This window comes from Leucoraja erinacea, chromosome 5 (genome assembly GCF_028641065.1).
Source record: "Leucoraja erinacea ecotype New England chromosome 5, Leri_hhj_1, whole genome shotgun sequence".
Lineage (NCBI taxonomy): Eukaryota > Metazoa > Chordata > Chondrichthyes > Rajiformes > Rajidae > Leucoraja > Leucoraja erinaceus.
In genome coordinates, this window is record NC_073381.1 from 46,100,458 (window position 1) to 46,125,016 (window position 24,559).

Genomic DNA, 24,559 nt, shown 5'->3' on the forward strand with positions numbered 1-24,559 from the left:
TTACTGATTGCCCAGGAGTATTTTTGATTGCCTGCTGTCATTGGAAAGGGTTCCCTACATCTTTCTAGCCCACACCCCACCCCCATCAAACAAAATCATGTTTTTATTTCTGGACACTCAAGAAATACAAGTCAAAATTCGTTTGGGGGTGCATGAGGTTCATTAGCAATGAATTTGACTCGAAAGAAACAACTTGTGTTTCCTCAATATGTTCCAATGACTAAACTACTGACACAGAACCAAGAAATTAAAAGTTAAAGCATTGGTACAACATCATATTTAGTTATTCTTTACATTCTGATCACTAATTGTACTGACCACTACCTCACAACTGAAAATGCTTTACACAAAAGATTAGATGAAGTATATTAAATCAGAATAATCTGTGCTGGAATTGAAACTTTACCTTTACTGCAGTAAGTGGTGGTGGAATCGGCAATGAGACACCCACCAAAGGCCATGCCCTCACATCCTGTCCATAGCCTGGAGGAACTAACACCTGTAATCAGACATTACAATCCAGCACATTTTCATAGGCATGAAACAAAGGATCTACAATATAATCACAAAGTTAATGCAAGACAATGATTGATAATTGATTACTGGGAGTGGTACACAGGTTGACAAAGAGTTTTGGTAAAATGGTGCATCGGATGTTCAGGTCATAAGAGGTGTATTAAACAAGGATAATACAATAAACATGGAATACTATTGTGTGAAGAACAAATTCATGGGATAGTTTTTACAGTTTATTTTGACGAGATACTGAGGGAACTAATTATTTCATGTATAGTACTGTGTAATGAGAAATAGGTGCATTGATGACCCTGTAGCCATGGAACATTTAGGGAACAATGATCATTATATGAGAATATTGTGTAAAAATGGGGGTTCCAAGAATCAGTGACATGGATTTATGCATTTCCTCCGAATAACCACATTCTATGAAGTTATCAAGTGAGCCATTAAATGGAGTGTACATATCAGTGTGAAAAATGTCATGGATGCACAGTCTCTTGCCCAGAGTAGGTGAATCGAGGACCAAAGGACATAGGTTTAAGGTGAAGGGGAAAAGATTTAATAGGAATCTGAAGGGTAACTTATTCACACATAGGATAGTGGATGTATGGAACAAGCTGCCACAGGAGGTAGTTGAGACAGGGACTATCCCAACATTTAAGAAGCAGTTAGACAGGTACAAGGATAGGACAGGATTGGAGGGATATGGACCAAATGCTGGCAGGTTGGACTAGTGTAGCTGGGACAAGTTGGTCGGTGTGGGCAAGTTGGGACGAAGGGCCTGTTTCCACACTGTGACTCCGACTCCAATGTTTTCGGCAACATTGGATTTGAAAAGAAGTTTGTAAAATAAACCAAGCAGCTGTGAAGTACATTTCCTATCAGTTATAATTGGAGAATCTACGTAGTCAATTTATAATGAGTTTTTCATAAATATTTCAGCTTTGCTTCATGTCAGTATGTGTGATAGTGAGTGACAAGGGAAAGCATCAAGATGCAAGACCCAATTGTAAATTTTACATCTCAAAAAGTTGGAAAAGATAGTAATTGCACTAACATTTAAAGTAGATTTAATAAATCAAGGCTTGTACTAATAGAATCAGAATAAAGAAAGAAGTTCAGCAGTATATCAATCTTGTAATAGTACATCAAAGTCACCCTAACATAGAAGCTTAGAGATGGACAAATTGACACAAAATAGACTAAAAGCCAATTTATGAGATTCCAACCTCTGGTACTATAGAGGAATAAAAGACCAAACAGATGTTCACTGAAAGCATCGTTCTGCATGCCAAAATAAAGCTGATAACAATAATAAACACTTATGACAATACAGAAGGTCCTCCCTAAATTACTGGATGAAGTTTAAAAAAACCCAAATTGTAACCAAGTTGCAAATAAGGATATTAGCAAAAAAGTAATATTGACTTTTATTAATTGTCACCAAATGAAACCATGTCAGAAGGAGACTGGGCGATCGTTTCGCAGAACACCTTCGCTCAGTCCGCGTGAACCAACCCGATCTCCCGGTTGCTGGACACTAATTTTCCTTCCCATTCCTACAGACCTTTCTGTCCTCGGTCTCCTCCATTGTCAGAATGAGGCTAAACGCAAATTGGAGGAACAGCATCTCATATTTCACTTGGGCAGCTTACAGCCCAGTAGTTTGAATATTGATTTCTCTCACTTCAGGTAGCTCCGGCATTCCCCTCTCTCTCACCCTACACACATCTTACAATGGCCCGTTTCCTTCATCATCGTTACTTTTTTGCATATCTTTCATTCACTGTTCTTTATCTCGCCACATCACCGTCTATATCTCTCGTTTCCCTTATTCCTAACCAGTCTGAAGAAGGGTCTCGAGCCGAAACATCACCTATTCCTTCTCTCCAGAGATGCTGCTTGTCCCGCTGAGTTACTTCAGCTTTTTGTGTCTATCTTCAGGAGGAGAAGCAGTTTAACACCAAATACTATGGAATGAGTAGGTTAACCCATGATGAGCGTTTGAATATGATGACACATTCCTTGTTGCACTGAAGTTTAGTGCTTCAATTCAGGAACTGATTGGTTTGCAGTTTGCTGCAGAAAAAGCCACGCTTGAGATTTGGGGATTAGATGGGCACTTAAACATCCCTGGGAGTGACCAGACACTGTAGCCCACTGTGACTGAGAACTCATATTATAACATTTCAACAATCCTGCGATTTAGGTAGGACCTCAATAAAATTGTCAGTACTGCAGAATCCAGAGATTACCTGTCCATCAATGTAGGCCACTTCACCTCTCAGTACAACTCTCCTGACTTTTCCCTTCACTTTTCTTCCTTCAAATGGTGTCCACTTAGACTTTGTGAACTGCATGTATGATGGGATAATCCATTCTTGCTCCAAATCAACCTAAATATACACAAAACACAGACTCAGTTTTGTTTCAATATGACATTATAATTCCAACATATTTTTTAAATCACTTTTGAATAAAAAGAAAATTGCATACAACAAAATACTGCTCTTTAGCAAATTAGATCATTAGATCTAAGCTCATTAGATCTGCTATTCATTGTTTCAAGCATCTCTGCAGCCTTCACAGTTCATACTCACTTTGTGTTCCCTCTCATTTAAATGTTTTAATATTGAGTTGTGTGCAGCCTTATGCGGCCTGACCTGCTGTTACTCCAGCACTTGTGTCCTTTTGTGTATTAACCGGCATCTGCTGTTCTTTGTTTCTACTTTCTCTATTCTTTAATATTCCCAATGTTTTCCACATTTTCTTGCGGAAAAATGATATTCCATTTTCCAGAGCCACACAGATTCTCTATGTTTCTGTCCTCCTGACAAAGCGTCTGTCTTGTGCAGAACACTGAGAACAATCAAAAGCAGTTTGAGAAATGGCCTTGACTAACCCTCATTCTGTCAGCAAGATGCTATAGTCCCTTTTATTTACCAGTCCAAGCGCCATCATGCTCCCATTCCAGCCACTCGGCCTCCGAACAGCAGTGATGCTAATAACACTCAGGTGCAACCCCGACCTCCAGTGCAGTCTGCGGGCGCTTGGTACATTCGCCCTTTTCTCCAGGTGTCCCATTTCTCTCACATCTCATTAACAAGATGGTTGTTGGGTTAATTGGTTAATGCAAATTGCCACCAGGGTAGGTGGATGACAGGAGAATCAGGGGAGTTGAAGAGCATCTAAGTGCAAATGGGATAAATCAGAAAAGACTGGAAAGCCAAAACGGATATGACGTGCCAAATAGCCTTCCATTTCATGTGAAAATATGGACTCTGCACTGTGCCAAAAATGTTTTAATTCAGTACTTGGGAGCCAGACTTTTCCCACACCCACGCAACCTTGGCAGAAGCAAGCAAAGGAAATCCTGAAAAACAGAGTGAACTGTTTCCATGACAGTCTGTTTCTCTTCATCAGGATAATCTATGTGTTGCTTTTCTTGTCAGCTGAAGGAAGGAAGGCAGATGTTAGATGATGCAATGTGGATCAGGATAACTCACTGAAAACACTGCATCAATCTTGACCACGTTTTGTGGTACCCAAGCTGTACAGGCTGCTTCACTTTATGTTAGTTTTTGCAATGAATTTTCCAAGCACTTCCACTTAAATGAACTGTTCATATCTTTCTCTCCATCCAACTGCAGTTGTTCTCATGACTCTGACTCAGGCCTTGGCATTAACATTAAACAACTTAACTAATTCAACTGCTCTCTTTCAAGGCATTGACCAGCGGACAGCAGCTGGTGTGGACATATCGATTGGTGTTGAGAGGTGTATACCCTAGCAAATGCTTCAAAGAATTATAAAACAAGATACAAATACTTTTCACACACAACAAATCAACTGGGCACTTTCCTACGAATATGCTTTGCAGGTCAGCCAAATTAATCTTATTAATCTTACACTTTCTAAAATTATACTCTTTTCAATACTTGAAAAGCGGGACAAATAATTGATCAGCTTGAATGAACATGCATAAATACCAATTAAAAGTTTATTTCACAATAGTTTCAGCCACAATTTCTCAAAAGTTAAACTACACCTCCACATAAGTGTTTTCTTGAATTGGCAATGAAAAGATCTTCCGAGGATTTTCATACAGCCTTTTCACAAGATCATCAACAGAGAGTCTTCCTTCACTGACGGCTGTGAGGAGTAGTGGTAGCATGGTCTCTAAACCAGGGTAACCTGGTGGTGGCATCTCGCTGTTCTTCTCTTCAACTGAATGCGGAGCTGAAGAAGTGGAGATTAAACCATAAAATGAACATTAACGTACAACACAATTACCTAACCCACTACTGTTGCAGATCTAGATCAAATCCTTGCTTAAGAAGAAAACATCAATGGCAGCCAATGGCATCAGTTAAGCTAATTTATGTAAATCAAATGCAAATGATCACAGCACCACCATTCAATTAATCAAGGAAATATACGCCAAACAGTACTAAGTTTAGCAATATGAAATGATTTCAAGCTTTCGTTATAATAAAATAACCAATTGTTAGTGAGAATATCCTTTAACAAGAAAGCAAAAGTAAATTACTAATGTAATTTAGTTATGTTCTAGGTGAAAGCAGCTCCATGTAAAAACAGATATGGCAGCAAAAATACTTGATATCTCAGTTCTACATACTGCCATTTGTGTAGTTACTTGCTTTAGCTTGAACCCATTCTGCACAGCTACACCCAGAGAAATCGCCAGAGAATGGCAACTGCAAAAATTATAGCAAATAAAACGGTTGGTTGCAGATTTTAAAGGATGCATCAGATTACAAAGTTGTACAAAGGTTTAAGATTTTTCTGAAAGCATTCCTACTGCTTCTCCCTTTACCCCTGAATTCAAAAATAAATTTTTAATTAAAAGTTTGCCGATTCAGTTACTTACCATGATCGGTCGCAAAACAGTCAATGACATCCATATTGTCCCAGAGTGCTTTGACGTCCTCTTTAGTACCTAACATTGGTCTAACTTGGCCTTTGGCATGGCCTATAATTTCAAGGTCTTCTTCACTCAAGAAAAGATGATGAGGAGCCACTTCACAGGTTACTTGTAGACCCTTCTGTTTCGCAGCTCGAATAATCTGGATCTGATGGACAAAACAAATGAAATATCACTATTTGTACACAGCCCATATATATGAGTGTTTGAGAGACCTGCCCACTGCCAAGGGGTTGCAAGCATGTGTGGGAATTCAGTCCGTGGTTGAATTTTGGGTTACAACCAGTGCACGAGAATGGAACCCGGTCATAAACTTGGGACAACTTATATCATATCATATACTTATTAAAATTCTGATCTTGTTAGTGTGTATAAATGTGGCTGTCTTTACATCTTTGCAAAAAAACGATGTGGTAACGATAACATTTTTCCTGTTCGAGGCCGGGAGCACCTTATCTGCAAATTCATGATTTATTTCTCAACTTATCACTGATTAAAGTTTAAAACCATCAAAAGCCTGAAATTAAAACCACCAGCTTCAAATGACTCAGCTAACAGAGACCAGCCTGAATGACACGTCCTATATTTGACACGTTGTTTGCTTAAAGCTTTAAAAATGCCAACTTTCACAAGATTTTTTATATATTCCGATTCACATTTTTCCCCTCGAGGCCGTGATCACTTTCACTGAACATTTTATGCTTTATTTCTCGGCATATTACCGATTAAAGTTAAAAAAAAAATCAAGACTCGACTTGGATTGCTTTTGCAACACAGGGCAAGTGCAATTGGAATTTTTTTTTAAGATCACTGCTGAGAGAGGCAGGAGAGTGCTGGAATCAATGCTGGAAGTGAGGGAGGGGGAGGGAGAGGAGGGGGGGGGGGGGAGGGAGGGGGGGGGAGAGAGAGGGGGGGGAGGGGGGGGGGGGGGGGGGGGGGGGGGGGGGGGGAGAGGAGGGAGGGGGGGGGGGGGGGGGAGGCAGAGGGGAGGGAAAGGGGGGGGGGGGGGGGGGGGGGGGGGGGGGGGGGGGGGGGGGGGGGGGGGGGGGAAAAAGGGGGGGGGTAGGAGGGGGGGGGGGGGGGGGAGGAGGGGGGGGGAGAGGGCGGGGGGGGGAGAGAGAGGGGGGAGAGGAGAGGAGGGGGGGAGAGAGGAGGGGGAGAGAGGGGGGGAGGGGAGGGGAGGGAGGGGGAGAGGGGGAGGGGGAGGGAGAGGAAGGGGGAGGGAGAGGAAGGGGGAGGGGAGAGGAAGGGGGAGGGAGAGGAAGGGGGGGGAGGGAGAGGAAGGGGGAGGGAGAGGGAGGGGGAGGAGGGAGGGGGAGGGAGGAGGGAGGGGAGGAGGGAGAGGAAGGGGGAGGGAGAGGAAGGGGGAGGGAGAGGGAGGGGGAGGGAGGGGGAGGAGGGGGAGGGAGAGGAGGAGGGGGAGGGAGAGGAGGAGGGGGAAGGAGAAGAGGAGGAGGAGGGAGATGGGGTGGAGTAAGTGGGGTTGTGTCTACCGCCCTGCCTCTACCCCTCCCATCCTCTTTACCCCCCCACCCCATGCCCTCCCCATCACATCACTTGCATTTCCCCCCCCCCCCCCTCACTCTCTACCTTCCTCACTCTCACTCTCAACCCCCCTCCCCCTCTACCCTCCTCACTCTCTAGCCCCCCCCCCCCCCCCCCCCCCCCCCCCCACACGTTGAGGGGACGGGTCCCACTTGGTCCAGTAATCTAATAAAAGCATCATTTCAATCAGTTTAAAATCTGAAATTAACACGGCCTTTTATCATGAAATAAATTAACACTGCCAAGATAACATTGAAACCAAATCAAGATTTCACTACCGTTAAAATTACTTTAAAAGTATGGCAGTTGTATTTGGCACACCACACAAAGATAGCCATGTTGCCAATCACAACGCCACGATCATCTCACTGTACAGATACTTTCCGAAGTTTAAAAGAATGTTCACAAAAGGTATGCGTTAACATATTAAGTTTGTGCATCAAAACACAGTGACCGCACCAATGCATGTTGAAGCTGCTGGCTTCCATTACTTCCATTCAACGTCCTGTGGCAAAAGAACACAAATGGTACTTCTGTCCCTATTTTCTAAATAGTGATATTTATCTCGATAGAAATAAATCACATTTTATTACACACTGTAAATGCACCTAGTTTATAAAATAATCTTAAAAATACAAGATTTGAACATTTATGTATTATCTAAATAATACAACAAACGTGCAGTTTAGCAATTTTACTTACCTCCTCCTTCCTGGCTACGTGGCAAATGTGAACAGGACGCTGGTACAACTGTGCTACCATTAAAATGGCCGCTACTGTCTGTCTTTCAGCATGTACAACTATAGGCAGGTGTTTAGGCCATTTTTCAAAATGCTGAAAATGTAAAATATATTTAAATTACATGATTAGGCAACATTCATATAAATAGGAACACTTACTAATTTAAAAACATTTGGAATATGTTCACTGCGAGAGATTTCATTTAAAACATGCTTCAACTATATAAAATTTTGAGAGGCGTAGATAGGGTATCGAGGACTGAAATATCAATACTAGAGGTCAGAGCTTTAAGGTGAAATGGAAAGTTGAAAGGAGACACGGCGGATAGCGAGTGCATGGAACAAGGTGCAGATGTGATAGCGGCATTCAGAGACTTTTGTATATGCACATTTATATACAGGGAATGAGGAATATGGATAAAGTGTAGGCAGATAAGAGTTGATCCTGGCATCACGTTTGGCACAGACATTACGAGTCTGAAGGGTCTGTTACTTTACTGTTTTTTGGTTTTTTTTAGAGATACAGCACAGAAACAGGCTGTTTGGCCAGCTGGGTCCGCGCCGACCAGCAATCCCTGTACATTAACACTATCCTTGGGATGGAAGATTGCAACCTTCACGTGGTCCGCCCTGTTTCGACTAATGCAATCAACTCGACATGCACAAACGGAAGATCAAATAGAACAAGTTGTCCTACAACTTTAGGCTGTGCACGCCACACGAACGAAGAAGAACACTATCCTACACCCAATTTGGAGTGTGGGAGGAAACGAAGATCTCTGAGAAAATTTTATCCCAAACCTCTGACTTAAACAGGGGATCAGTATGCTATTCTATTTGCTCTGGTGAAATGGAAGGGATGCAATCAATGTTAGTCTTAACTCGGAACGATTAATCAACTTAAGAGTTGTCTGGAACTCTTCATCTCACAAGAACTTTTTTTGTAAAATAGAAAAATAAAATTTGAAAGATGGGATCAAATGTCTGCTGTCTTTATAACAACAGAGTTAGATAGCGCTCCGAAAGTTAGCGGAGTCAAGGGATATGGGGAGATGGTAGGAAAGGAGTACTGATTGTGGATGATCAGCCATGATCACAGTGAATGGCTGGCTCAAAGGGCCTAAAGCCTACTCCTGCACCTATTGTTTAAAGTTAAGGAAGGCAGGCTGGAGGCAACTAGAAGTCTTATAATGTGACCAAAAGTTGAATTCACCACAAGGATAATGGTATAGCACTAAACAAGGAATCCACTAACAAGTTCAAAATTCCAGGGCTAATAGTGAAGTCTCCAAATAGCAAGTTACTGCATTGTACTATTTAAACAATAATCTACCCTCCTCCAATTCCTCTGGAATATTAATCAAAGGTCGTGAAGCATGTAGAAATGGTAATAAAACAAATCAATGTTTTACATTGATGCAATCCACAGTGCACTCCATAATGTTTGGGACAAAGAGCCATCATTTATTTATTTGCCTCTGTACTCTACAATTTGTAATATAAATAAATCACATGTGGTTAAAGTGCACATAGTCAGATTTTAATAAAGGCCATTTTTATATATTTTGGTTTCACCATGTAGAAATTACAGCAGTGTTTATACATAGTTTGTGATTCATGGACATCACCAGTTGCTGAGGTGGTATGCTTTGGATCTTGGGCAGTTCCTTCTCTCCTACATACTTTACTCTTAAGTTGCCATCACTCTGATATAAGTTAATATTCGTTTCATCTGTCCACAAGACCTTTTTCCAGAACTGTGGTTGCTCTTTTAAGTGCTTCTTGGCAAATTGTAACCTAGCCATCCTATTTTTGCAGCTAACCAGTGTTTTGCATCTTGCAGTGTAGCCTCTGTATTTCTGTTCATGAAGTCTTCTGAGGACAGTGGTCAATGACAAATCCACACCTGACTCTTGAAGAGTGTTTCTGATCTGACGGACAGGTGTTTGGGTTTTTTTCTTTATTATAGAGAGAATTTTTGTCATCAGCCATGGAGGTCTTCCTTGGCCTGCCAGTCCCTTTGCAATTAGTAAACTCGCCAGTGCTATTTTTCTTCTTAATGATGTTTCAAACAGTTGATTTTAGTAAGCCTAAGGTTTGGCTGATGTCTCTAACCGTTTTATTCTTGTTTCTCACTCATAATTGCTTATTTGACTTTCATTGGCACAACTTTGGTCCTCATGTTGATAAACAGTAATAAAAGTTTCCAAAGGTGATGGAAAGACTGGAGGAAAGACTAAACGCTGAGAGGTCTCTTGTACCTGCATTAAGGAGGCAATTAAACACACCAGAGCAATTACAAACACCTGTGGCCATGTGTCCCAAACATCATGGTGCCCTGAAATAGGGGGATTACGGATAAACACAGCTGTAATTTCCACATGGTGAAACCACAATGTATAAAAATACTCTTAAATATAATCTAACGATGTGCACTTTAACCACATGTGATTTTTTTCTATTACAAATTTCAAATTGTGGAGTACAGACACAAATAAATAAATGTTTGTTCTTTGTCCCAAACATTATGGAGGGCACTGTGTCTTTCATTAATGTATTCATGCTTAATCTGAAAATTGAAGCTACTCCATTACATTAAGCTCTATTTAAACAATAAAAAAATAACAAAATCTAAATCTTACAAAACTGAAAATTTAAAATCTACTATACCTCCATCCACAAGGATACATTATCCATTTTCAGTGTTGAATAAGTGTCATTTAAGTACATCTTCAAACCAGCAGCAGAATTGCTTATCAATGGTAAAACATCAGCATTGTCGTGAGATGCTCCCAGATACAATGCAAAATCACACCGAGCACCAGCAGTTGCTAACTGGGGGTGGGGGGGGGAACATATTTTCAAAGTTATTCGTGATCTACAACCTTTACATTAACAAAACTAAATGTAAATTTTAACTAGTTTAAAATGATTCTCTGTCATTTGACTTAGGGCATTAATTATACTGTAATTTTAATTTTGCTCAAAATGGACGATTTACGAATTATTTTGGTACAACTTGAAACCTCAATCAATTGCACAAAAAAATGGACTGATAATTCAATGTCATCAATACATCAGAAGCAGAGCGTCTTCAATATTTGCCCTTAAATGTGCCTGAATCGTTCAAAAGGTTACTCAATAGCCATGAACCTGTGTTAAAAATAAAAATTCCAAGTGCCAATTACCTTCTGCACAAGTGCAAATGAGTTCAGGTCTACGACTGGCGGGTTTGTGTTGGGCATAGCACACACCATGGTAATCCCTCCCGCCAAAGCTGCAGAAGTGCCAGAATCAAAATCCTCTTTGTGTGTCCCACCAGGCTCCCGGAGATGTACATGGACATCTATCAAACCTTAAAGTGCAAAACACATTTACTTTTAAAGTCACAAAGTATGTTGTCTGGTTTCACTATTTCACAAATCCAGTTTCTCAAATACCAATTACTAACCAAAATTAAAATCTCTTGAGACAATGTCCAGAGGTCAGATACTAATCGAAAAGAGTAAAAAATAAAACTTATAATTGGCATTACCTGGTAAGCGAATTAATTTATGAGATGTCATGGAATCTACATGGGTCTTTACAGGAGGATTAGTACCTACCAGTCGCAACGCCTAGAGAGAAAGTGAAGACATATTTCAAAGAGTTTGCACACCTTTTGATCAACGAAGCTTAAGGATATATGGGGGGGGGGGGGAAAACAATTTTCAATGGTCAAAATATTTTTAAAAACTTGCCTCAACAAACAGTTTGGTGCATTTGATGTCAGTAATTAATGGAACAGAACAATCTATGGCTAATCGCCTGGTGCGATACCCCTTTGTTACAAATGAAGAAAGACGTCTTCCACCAGAGTTCCTCATGGAGAGATTTATAACCAAGTCAAAGTGATTTTCTTCCAAGTAGTTCACAATACTTCTGTGCTTTTCTTTCAAAGGACAACCATTATCACAGTCTTCAAATGGCCATTCCACTGCCTTAATCTGCAAATAATTCCAAGGTCAAAAGACAATTACTCTCACAATATCCTCAAGCACCGGTTGAGTTAATAAAGGCATTCAAGGATAATTTTAACACTAAGGTGAGAATTCAGGAATATTTTCTTCTGCCTGTTGCAAGTAATATTTCTGAAATTTCACTAATAAGTCCAAAGCAAATTCGTGATGGAGATTCCTCTGTGGCACAAAATTGTCCAATAATTTGCATCTTAAAGGCATCTCTTCCTGGGTGGAGATACAAATACATTATTGGGGTCACATGCTGCTTTTTACCTGGGAATACCATTTAACAACTAGGTGATAAAATACATACCAGCTATGAAAAAATAAATCACAAAGATACGGAGGTTATTGGCATTGAGAGATAAATAGAGTTTATTTAATTTAAAATCAATGTCTTACACCACCTTGAAACAGGCGTACATCCATCAGCATTGCCAAGTTATGCCAAACTTCACTCTATTGCCAACTTCAATCAAGACAATAGCATAATTAGAATAGATTGCACCATGAACTACAAATATTTTTCCCAAAGTAGTTATTAGTTACACCGTTCTTGATTCTTCTGATGAATTTTACCCAAGGGATTAATTTATCTAATTTCAAATATTTTATTAAATGGCTCATTCGGAACTACAGATGCAATCATGTACAGTGAAAATATTCTCTTTCTTTTAAATACATGCATGTACACATTCATTACCTTAATGCCATGCTCAGTGTAAAAATCTGCTGTTCCCAAACTTGCATATAGGCTGTACCCAAGTTGCTCCAAAGACTGGACTGTGGATAGCAGCTCACTCTTATTCTAGAAAATTCAGGGGAAAAAACTCAAATATTTAAAGTACAAATTCTGTTGTGCAAAATTCAAGCACAGTGCAATCAGATAGAATAATTAAATTTGGAACTAAAAAACATAGGGAAGGCTCATTACCCAAAAGGTTTAAATGAAAAAAAAGACAAAACAAGTGATTATTATAGATAAATGTCATTTATCAAAAGTGTGCAAGTAACAAGAAAGTTTAATAACCTCAGATTGTCAAAGTGCCAACAACCAAAAAAATGTTTTGAAATGTGATCATATAGAACCTACAAGTGTTAATTTTGGTAACGTCTCACAAATAACGTCTCACATGTCTAGCTTGTACACGCTAGAATTTAGAAGATTGAGGGGGGATCTTATCGAAACTTACACAATTCTTAAGGGGTTGGACAGGCTAGATGCAGGAAGATTATTCCCGATGTTGGGGAAGTCCAGAACAAGGGGTCACAGTTTAAGGATGAGAGGAAAGTCTTTTAGGACCGAGATGAGAAAATCATTTTTTACACAGAGAGTGGTGAATCTGTGGAATTCTCTGCCACAGAAGGTAGTTTCGGCCAGTTCATTGGCTATATTTAAGAGGGAGTTAGATGTGGCCCTTGTGGCTAAAGGGATCAGGGGGTATGGAGAGAAGGCAGGGATGGGATACTGAGTTGGATGATCAGCCATGATCATATCGAATGGCGGTGCAGGCTCGAAGTGCCGAATGGCCTACTCCTGCACCTATTTTCTATGTTTCTAAATAGTTGCTGGATAATTAATTATTTTAGTAACATACGAGACTGGAGATGTTGGAGCCTGGAACAAAACTGGGGCAGGTCAAGCAACATCTGTGGAGGGAAAGGGATGGTTGAATCTTTGGGTCAGGAGCTTGCATCAGGACTATTTTGGTGATCCTGGATGAGAGGCTGATATCTACCAAGATACACCTCCTGCTCTCCTTTACAATGAATGTTCACTTCAAAGTGTACACAATGCTGATTCAACACAACAAACAATGTGTCACCCTTTTGATATGCCTAGATTAGATATCTAGAGCAGAACAAGAACCCAACTTGAGGCTGGAGTCCCACCAATCACCAAAGCTGGACAAAATGCTGGAGACACTCAGCGGGTTAGGCAGCAACTACTGAGCAAAGGAAATAGGCATAGTTTCGGGTCAAAACCCTTCTTCAGTCTGAAGAAGGGTTTCGACCTGAAATGTTGCCTATTTCCTTTGCTGCATAGATGCTGCCTCAGCATCCAGCATCTGCAGTTCCTTCTTAAACAATCACCAAAGTTGAATCTTTTCTTAATGTACGTTATCTTATTTCTGCCACTCATATTCTCATTATCAAATGTATATGAGAAGCAAAGTTGACAGGAATTACAGGGACCTAGATGCTGAACCCATGGGATTCAAATGGCTTTAGTGCTGCCATAGAGGGAGTACAGAGAAGGTTCACCAGACTGATTCCTGGGATGTCAGGACTTTCATATGAAGAAAGACTGGATAGACTCGGCTTGTACTCGCTAGAATTTAGAAGATTGAGGGAGGATCTTATAGAAACTTACAGAATTTTTAAGGGGTTGGACAGGCTAGTTGCAGGAAGACTGTTCCCGATGTTGGGGAAGTCCAGAACAAGGGGTCACAGTTTAAGGATAAGGGGGAAATCTTTTAGGACAGAGATGAGAAAAACAGAGAGTGGTGAATCTCTGGAATTTTTCACACAGAGAGTGGTGAATCTCTGGAATTCCCTGCCACAGAAGGTAGTTGAGGCCAGTTCATTGGCTATATTTAAAAGGGAGTTAGATGTGGCTCTTGTGGCTAAAGGTATCAGGGGGTATGGAGAGAAGGCGGGGATGGGATACTGAGTTGGATGATCAGCCATGATCATATTGAATGGCGGTGCAGGCTCGAAGAAGGGCCGAATGGCCTACTCCTGCACCTATTTTTCTATGTTTCTCCTGTTGTGAGCTCTTTTACACAACCCATCCTCTCACTTCCAAGATATGTTAGTCGTTTTCAAAACCAAGGAACACCAGTGCAACTTTACCATTTGCGATTCAAGATCAAGCTATTACATTTGCCAATAGTACTTTGAAATTGTATTTACCTTGTAGCTGCCGATTGAAAGCAATATATTCTTTTTTGGTATTTTGAAGCCAGTGCTCAACATGGCCTTGAGATAAGCCTCATAGCGATTTTCTCCAAAGCAGGCCACTTCTCCAGTACTTGTCATCTCTACACCCAGTACCACATCTGCCCCAGCAAGGCGTGAAAATGAAAACTGAGGCACCTACAACAAGATCACAGAGCAAAATAAAACTTTACCACAGCAAGATTAACAGTTCATTAAAACAATCTCACGAACACAACCATTCAAAAAGTAACATCCTACGTTAACAAATGGATTGTTTCTCGACACTATTATTCACTGAATATTCATTTAATGAAAGCTGGACAAACAGTGATAAGGATATCACTGTTTAATATAAGGATCACGTTACCTTTCATTAGGTCTGATAAGAACCCATGATTTTAGATTGCTTCTCTCTCTACAGTTGCTTCCCCTTTTTTACTGACACACTTTTTACTTATTCTGTTTTTATTTCTGATTTCTCCAAAGTACAACATTTTCCCTTTGATTAGTTTAAATATCTAGCCAATTTTTCCATTATTATTACGACAAAAGTTCTTGATTGTCTCATGACATTCCTAACTTCAAAGGCTGAATCAAACGATATTCTCAACACTAGTGCCCAGCAAGGATTAGTTCTAAACAGAGGTACACAAAAATGCTGGAGAAACTCAGCGGGTGCAGCAACATCTATGGAGCGAAGGAAATAGGCAACGTTTCGGGCCGAAACCCTTCTTCAGAGTTCTAAACAAGGCAACTCTTTTGTAGATCAAATGTCTATTAGCTACCGTCCACTATTAAATTATTTTTTAAAAAAATGGCAAAACTGCACTGAAACACAATCAGCATAGGAACATTATTACTATTCTCTAATTCAATCATCTATCAAGATCAGCTTACCTTTACACCTACAATTCCTGTACCAGTCATTAATCCTACAGGCTCAACTTCTTCACCCATGATGACTTGTGTAGCCAAAGCTATCATATCCACTCCAAGTGTCTTTGACACAAATGGAAAGGAACGAGAAACTCTCACATTACATTCTATCACCTTGAGTTGATCATCCTGTGGAAATAAAAGACATGAATAGGGACCAATGTTACCAAATCAGCAGATTCTGAACCAATAAGTTGAACGTGTAATGTTCTGGACAAATATTCCATATTCTTTTGAATTCTAGTCTTCAAAAGTGGTTGAACGCAGCACCTAAAAAGAGATGTAAAGCTGATCCCTTCAGGAAATATGGCCATGGCTCAAAAATAAGGTGCAATCACTGAAATGGAATTATACTACATGCCTCTCAATAGCCAGCAGTTGAGGAACAAATATATGGACAGGTTCGAGAAAGAAAGTAAAAGCAACAGGCTGGTCGTAGAAGGTGACTAACTTTCCCAATATTGACTGGAACTTCCTCAATGCAAAAAGCTTCGACAGAGCAGAAATTGTTAGATGCATCAAAGAGGGTATTTTGAAATAGTATGTGGCTAGTTCAACTCAAGGACTATAGTGGAGCTTGCATTGGGAAACGAGTCTGACATTGGCGTGTCAGTGGAAAAATATTTTGGGAACAGTGATCACAATTCCATAAGTTTTAAGATTGTTATGAATAAGGATAAGTCTGGAGCTTGGAGTTCAGGTCATTCCATAATTCAAGAGCGATTCAATTCAAACATACCACAATTAGTAACTATTTAAATGACGATCTGACCTTTGCAATAAGCTGAAGATTGAAAGGTCCAGTTGCTTGCAGCTCCTGTCCAATTGCACAAACAATCGCTTTGATTCTTTCTGTTGTTTTCTGGTTTAGGTCCTGTGGTGGAGTTACCAATGTAGCATCTCCGGAGTGAACTCCTGCATTTTCGACATGCTCGGAAATAGCCACTGCTATCACAACTCCATCACAGGCCACAGCATCCACATCAATCTCCTGCATAAGATACAAGATTACAACAGATATCTGCAAGAGTTATCTAAACTCCATTTCACATTGAGATACAAAAGACTGTAGATACAGGTGCACAACCTTTTATCCGAAGATCCAAATAACGAAAAGCTCCGAATAGCGGACATTTTTCCAGTCCTTGAAGAAAGGTCCTTGAAGACGTTCACGAGGGCGGCCCGCAGAGGTGACAGCAGAACTTCCGGTCGGTCCTCGAAGAAAGGGGAACTAAATTCCCATTCATAAAAGAGGTGAGGGTATATTGCACGGGAGGGTTAATAATTGACAATCTTCTGCTGCCTACCCGCTGAGTTAAAAAGTTCCCACGGTAGACTCACGATACACAGTGTATCGTGAGTCTTGCATGGGAACGTTTTAACGGGCAGGCAGCAGCAGATTGTCGCTCCCTTCAGTTTCACCCCACCTACACCCCTCTGCTTCCCGGCCATGTGTGTGACCCCTTCCCTCTCCTCTCCAGTTCCCCGCCCATTGCACCAGCGTGGGGGCTTTGCACTGTCTTCACGTCGGCGATGCCAGCCAGCAGGTCAATGCCAGTCACCGGAGACGTCAGGACCAACGGGACACCGACCCCCAGGAACACTGCAAGCACGGAGATCCCAGAGACCCACAGCCAGCAGCAGCCCAGCCCCGTTCCAACTGCAGAGGAACACGCTTCCCTTAGGGACAGAAGCTGATGGTGTGCAAGGTACGTATTATTCATGGGGTTGCAGATGAGGGAGCGCAGCTCGGGCTGTGACGTCTCCGGCCATCCCCCTGTACAGGAGCTGAGACTGGGAACTGTACCGCCCTTGCAGGTGAGCAGGAGAGTGGGGTTGTTTGCAGTTGCAGAGGGAGGGGGCAAGGGCGGTACAATTCACAGTCTCAGCTCCTGTCCAGGGGGGTGGCCGGAGACATCAGGACCAACGGGACACCGACTGCAAGCACGGAGATCCCGGAGACTCACAGCCAGCAGCAACTCTAGCCCAGCCCCATTCCAACTCCAGAGGAACCCGGGTTGCGGATGAGGGGGCGCAGCTCGGGCTGTGGGCGAACTGCCACTTGTCGCTGTAGCGGCCCATCGGGGAGTGGGTTCCTGTTGGTCAGGACCACCAGAAGCCGCTCCCCGATGGGCCACTACGGCGACAAGTGGCAGTTCGCCCACAGCCCGAGCTGCACCCCCTCATCGAGACACCGACCCCCAGGCCCACTGCAAGCATGGAGATCCCAGATCAGCAACTCCAGCCCAGCCCCGCTCCAACTCCAGAGGAACACGTAGGGGCAGAAGCTGATGGTGTGCAAGGTACGTCTTGTTCTTGGGGTGGCGCAGCTCGGGCTGTGGGCGAACTGCCACTTGTCGCCGTAGCGGCCCATCGGAGAGCGGATTCCTCTGGAGTTGGAGGGACAGGGAGACACAGCGGCTTTTGAGAATGGTGGGCAATCACTTCCAAAGTTCTGCCCACACAGTCAGTACACCTCTCCTATACTTGTCTCCCGCACTAAGATTATCTCGCAGAGAATGATCCCAGCCTAACCCTCCCTATTCTGCAAGAAAAAACTACATTGAAGACTCAAACTCGCGATCGAGTAACTGCCGGGATCGAGGTCCAAATTCGCGACCTTGCGGATTTGAGCCGAGCACTCTACCACTGAGCCAACCGTTAAAACCTACGCTAAAAATCTTCCAATCCGAAAGCCGAAAAATTCCAAATTACGAAAAGTGTCTGGTCCCAAGGCTTTCGGATAAAAGGTTGTGCACCTGTACTGCAATTAAAAATAAATAAATAAACAGCTGGAAGAACTTATGTATCAAACAATATCTGTGGAGCAATGGGATGGTCGACATTTCAAGTCAAGATGCTGCTACTGGATTGAGGGTGTAGAGGGAAGATAAAAGTGTGTAGAAGGGGGCAAAGGTCAGTAGGGGATTGAAGGGAATGGGGTGGCATTAAGAGACAGTAGCTGGGAGGCAATAGGTGGACCAGATTAGGGATGGATGAAGAAGCAATGGAACCAAGTGGGGAAAGGGAGAGGAAAGATGAACCAATGGAGAAGGCACCTTGGTAGATAGGTAAAACTCTTATCCCTCCCCTGCTTGGCATTACCTAACAGCCAATGTCACACCATTCCTCCTGGTTCCATCTGTTCATTTTCCCACCTCCCCATATCTGGTACCACTTACACTCCTCACTCACACTTCTATATCCTGACTACATTCTCTCTACACTCTCATTTGCCTTGACGGATGCTGCTCGAATTGCTGAGTTACTCTGCCTGTTTATTTTGTTTTAAACATTGAAACTGAATATAATTAAACAATGAAAGAAAAAACACAGTAAGCACACAGCTTCATTACACCAGCTTTTATGCCATAAACAAAATAAATTCCCGTGATTCCCCTAACACGCGTAGCTTAAAGCTTATATTTAACATTAGATCTCGAGTTCTAAAATGTTTCAAAATGCAAAATTCCAAGTAAAAATCAGGTTATTTCAATCAAAATCCAAATACCCAACTCAAACAGTTGACTAATGCAGATGCTGTACAAGTATATTATGCTCTCAAAGCAAACTTTGAGAGCCATTAGCTAATACGAGCACTACTATTCTTCTAATGGAAATTACAACTTTTAAAACTAAAGATTTCTGTAACTATTATTGTTGATTTTATAGAGATTTTGTTGCATGTGCAAAATTAATTAATAGTGATAAGTATTATCCAAAACAAAGACGGGGTTTCTGATAGACAAAAAACAAATAGGTAAACATGGTTGGGGGCAGGAGAGGGGGGCGGGGGGAGATTGTCCTGCAAGTATAATGAATGAAGACAATAAATCAGAATAAGTTACAAAGTACCAGCAATACATTTAAAGTGTACAGTAATCTACAGTCAGAAGAAAATGTCTTTTTAACCTTGGCTTCTTGAATGAATTTGGAAATGACAACAGGGTGCTCCCTTGAAACAGCCACTGCACTGCTGAGGAACTTCTCCAGGTCGCTGTCAGTAAAGGCCACATTCATAGCAACCCCACTCAGCACATACGAAGGGCGGACGAGACATGGATATCCGACTTTTGTGCAAAACTCCTTGGAAGACTAAAAAGAGATACATTTTAATGTTTGCTATTTAACTTTACTGGTTACAAAAAAAACAATAACTCTTCAAATATCTCGGTTGTCGTGAATATACGTGGCCTCCTGTATATCAGCGAGACGAAGCATAGACTCGACGACCGCTTTGCCGAACACCTGCTCTTGGTCTGCCAAGGCCTGGAGGGTCTCCTGGTTGCTATGCATTTTAATCATCTTCCCATTCCCATAATGACCTTTCCATCCGTAGCCTCTTCCGTTGATAGTGAGGCCACATGCAAACTGGAGAAATACAACCTCATATTTCACATATGGCAGCTTCCAACTCTCTCTTTTCATCTCTGGCCTTTCATCTCCAACCACCTGCCCAGCAAATAACCCTCCTCACCTGTGTCAGCCTATTACCTGCCGGTCTTTTTGCTGCCCCTCCTCTCTTCCAGCTACTCTAGAATTGTGTCTTCTTTTGTAAACCATCAACTGCACTCGTACATTTCTACACTCGCAGTTTGTCAGGTTTCATCTCTTGCAATGACCAGATTGTGCACAGACCTCTGTATCTGACAATTCTTTCCAGCGTGGTTGGCTAATGCCAATTGTATCCAGCATTCGGGAGAACTTGAAGCGATTTTCAGCTGTATCAATAGATTCTGGTGACGTGCCCAGGATTCGGCACTGCTGGCGGTGTAGATCCATGGCAATGTTGTTTGGCAACTGCCCACCCATTGATAAGATTATACCCTCCGGATTTTCCAGCTCATAAATATCCATTACTACCTGAAAGATATCAATAGAAAATAATATAAATATTTTTACAAAATTGCCATTTCCTCATGTTGCCTTTTACGTGGATAATCCCTAGCCAAAGACCTTCTGATATAACCCGATGAATGGATGGCTGAATTATGTCATTGATAACATGATACATTGCACAAAGTTATTGCCAAGAATCACAAGACAAATAGTAAACCGTCGTGGTTAAGTTCCCCAACCACATGAAAAAATGGGTATAGAAACGTAGAAAATAGGTGCAGAAGGCGGGCATTTGGCCCTTCGAGCCTGCACTGCCATTCATTGTGATCGTGGCTGATCATCGACAATCAGAAACCTGTGCATGCCTTCTCCCCATATCCCTTGATTCCACTAGCCCCATGAGCTCTAACTAACTCTCTTTTAAATTCATCCAGTGAATTGGCCTCTACTGCCTTCTGTGGCAGAGAAGTCCACAAATTCACAACACTCTGGGTAAAAAAGTTTTCTCTCTCAGTTTTAAATGGCCTCCTTTATTCTTAGACTGTAGCCACTGGTTCTGGACTCCCCCAACATTGGGACCATTTTTCCTGCATCTAGCGTGTCCAGTCCTTTTATAATTTTATACATTTCTACAAGATCCCCTCTCATCCTAAATTCCTGTGAATACAAGCCCAGTTTTTTCCAATCTTTCCTCATATGACAGTCCCACCATCCCGGGATTAACCTCGTGAACCTACGCTGCACTGCCTCAATAGCTAGGATGTCCTTCCTCAAATTAGTCCAAAACTGCACACAATACTCCAGATGTGGTCTCACCAGGGCCCTGTACAACTGCAGAAGGACCGCTACTCCTATACTCAAATCGTCTTGTTATGAAGGCCATTAGCTTTCTTTGCTGCCTGCTGTACCTGCATGTTTACTTTCAGTGACTGGTGTACATGGACAACCAGGTCAATTCAAGAGAGTTTATTGTCATGTGTCCCTGATAGGACAATGAAATTCTTGCTTTGCTTCAGCACAACAGAACATAGTAGGCATTGACTCCAAAACAGATCAGTGTGTCCATATATCATTATATACGTAAATACACAGTAAGAGGCAGGAAGAATCAGCACCGCTCATTGCACTTCCCTTTTTTCCTAATCTGACACCATTAAGATAATAATCTGCCTCCTTGTTCATGCTGCCAAAGTGGATAGCCTCTCATTTATCTCCTAAACAAATGTAGGAGAGAAAACGAAAATCAAGATTTTCTATTTCAAACATGGTATACTGAATCCATCTCCTGCAGCTCCGTAGCTAACAAGGTGAGACGACTCAAGTTAAGAGGCAAGGGCTGGAAACAAAGATCTTTGTTCTGCATGGCTCTGTGCAACTTAACCAGTTCCATCTCACATCATATATGTTGGAATGAGTTTTGCACTTTTAGTATTTTTACGATAGAAGAGCATGGTGGAAAGAACAATTTCTATCATAGAATTTTATCATATCCATCAGTTATAAAGAGACAGGAAACATTTGCAGCATGAAACATGAAACAAAACAGACATAATCCAAGATCTTAAAATACTGTATGATCACCCATTTTATATGTTACTAAAAGTGCTATGACAAAAATGTGATCTCTCACAAACCCAAATGTTACTTATTACAATTAACCGGATTCGCAAAAAATAGTTAAATTATTAGCCAATAAAATCTTGAATAATTTCTTCCAAATACAATTCACACTATTACCATAACTGTAACAAAGGGAACACGACCAGAATTACAGAGAATCTACTACTTTGAAAAGTAGCTTACCTCAAAAGATATTTCATCAAAATAAAGTCGATCGCACATATCATAATCCGTACTGACTGTTTCAGGATTATAATTCACCATTATTGTTTTGTATCCCATCTGTACAGAATGAAGCATAGTTTAAAGGCATTTCAAGAAACCTGAACTCCAATAAAATACATCTGCTGTTTCATCAAATCCCGATTGTGAGATGAGAGTTGGTGGAAAATATTAACGCTAGAATTTTTATGCTCGTGGAGTTAGTGCAAACTCGAGTTTAATTCCTAAATATTATTCTGGGATGGTAAATAGAGGACGAAAAAGTTAAACTGTATGCTGAAAATCCCCCATCTGATTGCCTGCTGCTCTCATGAGGGAGAATACTAAAATCAGTAGGTGCTCACCTCCAGCTCTCAAGAACAGCTTAAGTTACCCATCAACTTTAAAATGAAAATAGACAAAAGAAAGTGAGCGTAACTCAGTGGGACAGGCAGCATCACTGGAGAGAAGGAATCGGTGACTTTTTGGGGTTGAGACCCTTCTTCAGACCGCAGTCTGAAGAAGGGTCTCGACTTGAAACGTCACCCATTCCTTTTCTCCAGAGATGCTGCCTGTCCCACTGAGATGCCTCCGTTTTTTGTGTCTATCTTTGGTTTAAATCAGCATCTGCAGTTCCTTCTTACAACTTTAAAATGAAAAATTTCTTAAAAATGTGGCATAGTGCGTTTATTGCAAAATATCTGAAACACGATGAACTGAAGCTACATTTCCCTTTTAGTTTCTTTAAAATATTAAGAAAGCCAATAAAACAATTTTGAAGGCTAACCTTGCGTAACTGCGTGATACATCCAACAGCACACCAATCGAACTCGACACTGCTTCCTATTCTGTATACGCCAGATCCAATCACCATCACATGAGGTTTGGTAAAGTCGAGGTCATGTTCTTCACCATTATACGTTAAATAGAGATAGTTGGTTTGAGCAGGCCATTCAGCTGCTACTGTATCAATCTGCTTCACCACAGGAAAGATTTGCCACTCCTGTCTCAATCGTCTTACTGCCAGCTCAGTACTACAGAGAGACAATCAAAGCGCAAGGACGCATTTGAACATGTCATTCATCAAGAACAAAATAATGTTTCACGTGTTCAGCATCCCGACAAAGATAATATGCAAATCTAAATTTTTGATTTTTCTTTCAAACTAGTCATTTTATTGGACTATGTTTGGTCAAGGCAATACCAATCTATAATATCAGTTTTAGCCAAAAGCAACCTGCAGGTCTTGCAGTATAGGCTAAGCTACTGAAAAGCACTCTAGCACAAAAAAAATGGGGTCATTCAAATGTTACAGCAACATCCAGCTTCAATTTTCCTAGTATTACCAGAGAAATTTACAACACAGCATGCAAATTTCCTTAGCATCATGTAATCACGAACAAGATCTAATTCACGATTTACTTACTAAAATTAGTGTGCGGTGAAAATGACATATGAACAATCGCTACTTAATCAAGGGTTTTAAAATCTGCTTTATAAACTCAATGCAAATTGATCAGTAACTGACCTCTGAATGGCCATTGCAATCTGCTTGTCGGAGAAACCAAGACGCTTCGCTTTCAGAAGATCATGACGAAGCATTTCATCCTTGGTGTACAACTCGAGCTTCTTTGAGTATTCCACAATATTCTTCATCTTATGAAGAAACCACTTGTCAATTTTGGTCAATTCATAGAGACGGTCAATTTTGTACCCTGCCTTTAAGGCTGCAGCTAGGACAAAGATTCTCTTATCTGTTGGAGTTTCAAGATCCTATGAGAAAAATCAATAAACAGTAAAGCAATCAATTTGAATTTAAGACTAAAAGTACAAGATCATAGTTGGAGTGCGGCACTTAAAAGTACATATCAAATTAAAACCCAAAGCAACATCCAATTGGAACCTTTCCAATTGGCGTTGAAAATGTAAATGATGATCTAACATGCAAGATAGGTAGATGTTTGAGATAACAACTCCCACTACACTGCAGAATCTTGATTACACTCAACATCACGGCACGGCAACATTTCGGCACGGACTCAACTGTAATTGTTATATGGTTATATCACAGTGAAGGCTCAAGAAGATGCTATGGTCCCCCCCAGAAACAACAGCGATATGTACAAGAATGCAAGAAATGTGATCTATAGGCTATAATGCGTCACCAATTTCCCCTCACATTGAGTGCACCCCACCATTTAGCAATGTCATGGCTGATTTGATCTTGGCCACATTTTCATTTTTCTGCCTGCTCCCCACCATTAACCAGT

The 24,559-nt window shown here is 41.3% G+C and overlaps 1 protein-coding gene across 4 annotated transcripts in view; it reads right to left on the reverse strand.

Annotated features, from left to right (window-relative positions):
* Positions 1-24,559, reverse strand: part of cad (carbamoyl-phosphate synthetase 2, aspartate transcarbamylase, and dihydroorotase) — a 98,255-nt gene that overhangs the window by 26,300 nt on the left and 47,396 nt on the right. For all 4 annotated transcript variants that reach the window (XM_055635507.1, XM_055635506.1, XM_055635505.1 and 1 more), the window contains exons 17-34: positions 23,818-24,062; positions 23,077-23,323; positions 22,272-22,370; positions 20,268-20,492; positions 19,542-19,724; positions 16,402-16,620; positions 15,591-15,758; positions 14,667-14,849; positions 12,454-12,558; positions 11,490-11,735; positions 11,285-11,366; positions 10,938-11,104; positions 10,420-10,584; positions 7,712-7,843; positions 5,411-5,612; positions 4,568-4,758; positions 2,775-2,915; positions 407-499 (exon numbers count right to left, since the gene is read on the reverse strand). In XM_055635507.1, the coding sequence (XP_055491482.1) occupies positions 407-499; positions 2,775-2,915; positions 4,568-4,758; positions 5,411-5,612; positions 7,712-7,843; positions 10,420-10,584; positions 10,938-11,104; positions 11,285-11,366; positions 11,490-11,735; positions 12,454-12,558; positions 14,667-14,849; positions 15,591-15,758; positions 16,402-16,620; positions 19,542-19,724; positions 20,268-20,492; positions 22,272-22,370; positions 23,077-23,323; positions 23,818-24,062 (3,093 nt within the window). The remainder of the gene's footprint in view (positions 1-406; positions 500-2,774; positions 2,916-4,567; positions 4,759-5,410; positions 5,613-7,711; positions 7,844-10,419; positions 10,585-10,937; positions 11,105-11,284; positions 11,367-11,489; positions 11,736-12,453; positions 12,559-14,666; positions 14,850-15,590; positions 15,759-16,401; positions 16,621-19,541; positions 19,725-20,267; positions 20,493-22,271; positions 22,371-23,076; positions 23,324-23,817; positions 24,063-24,559) is intronic.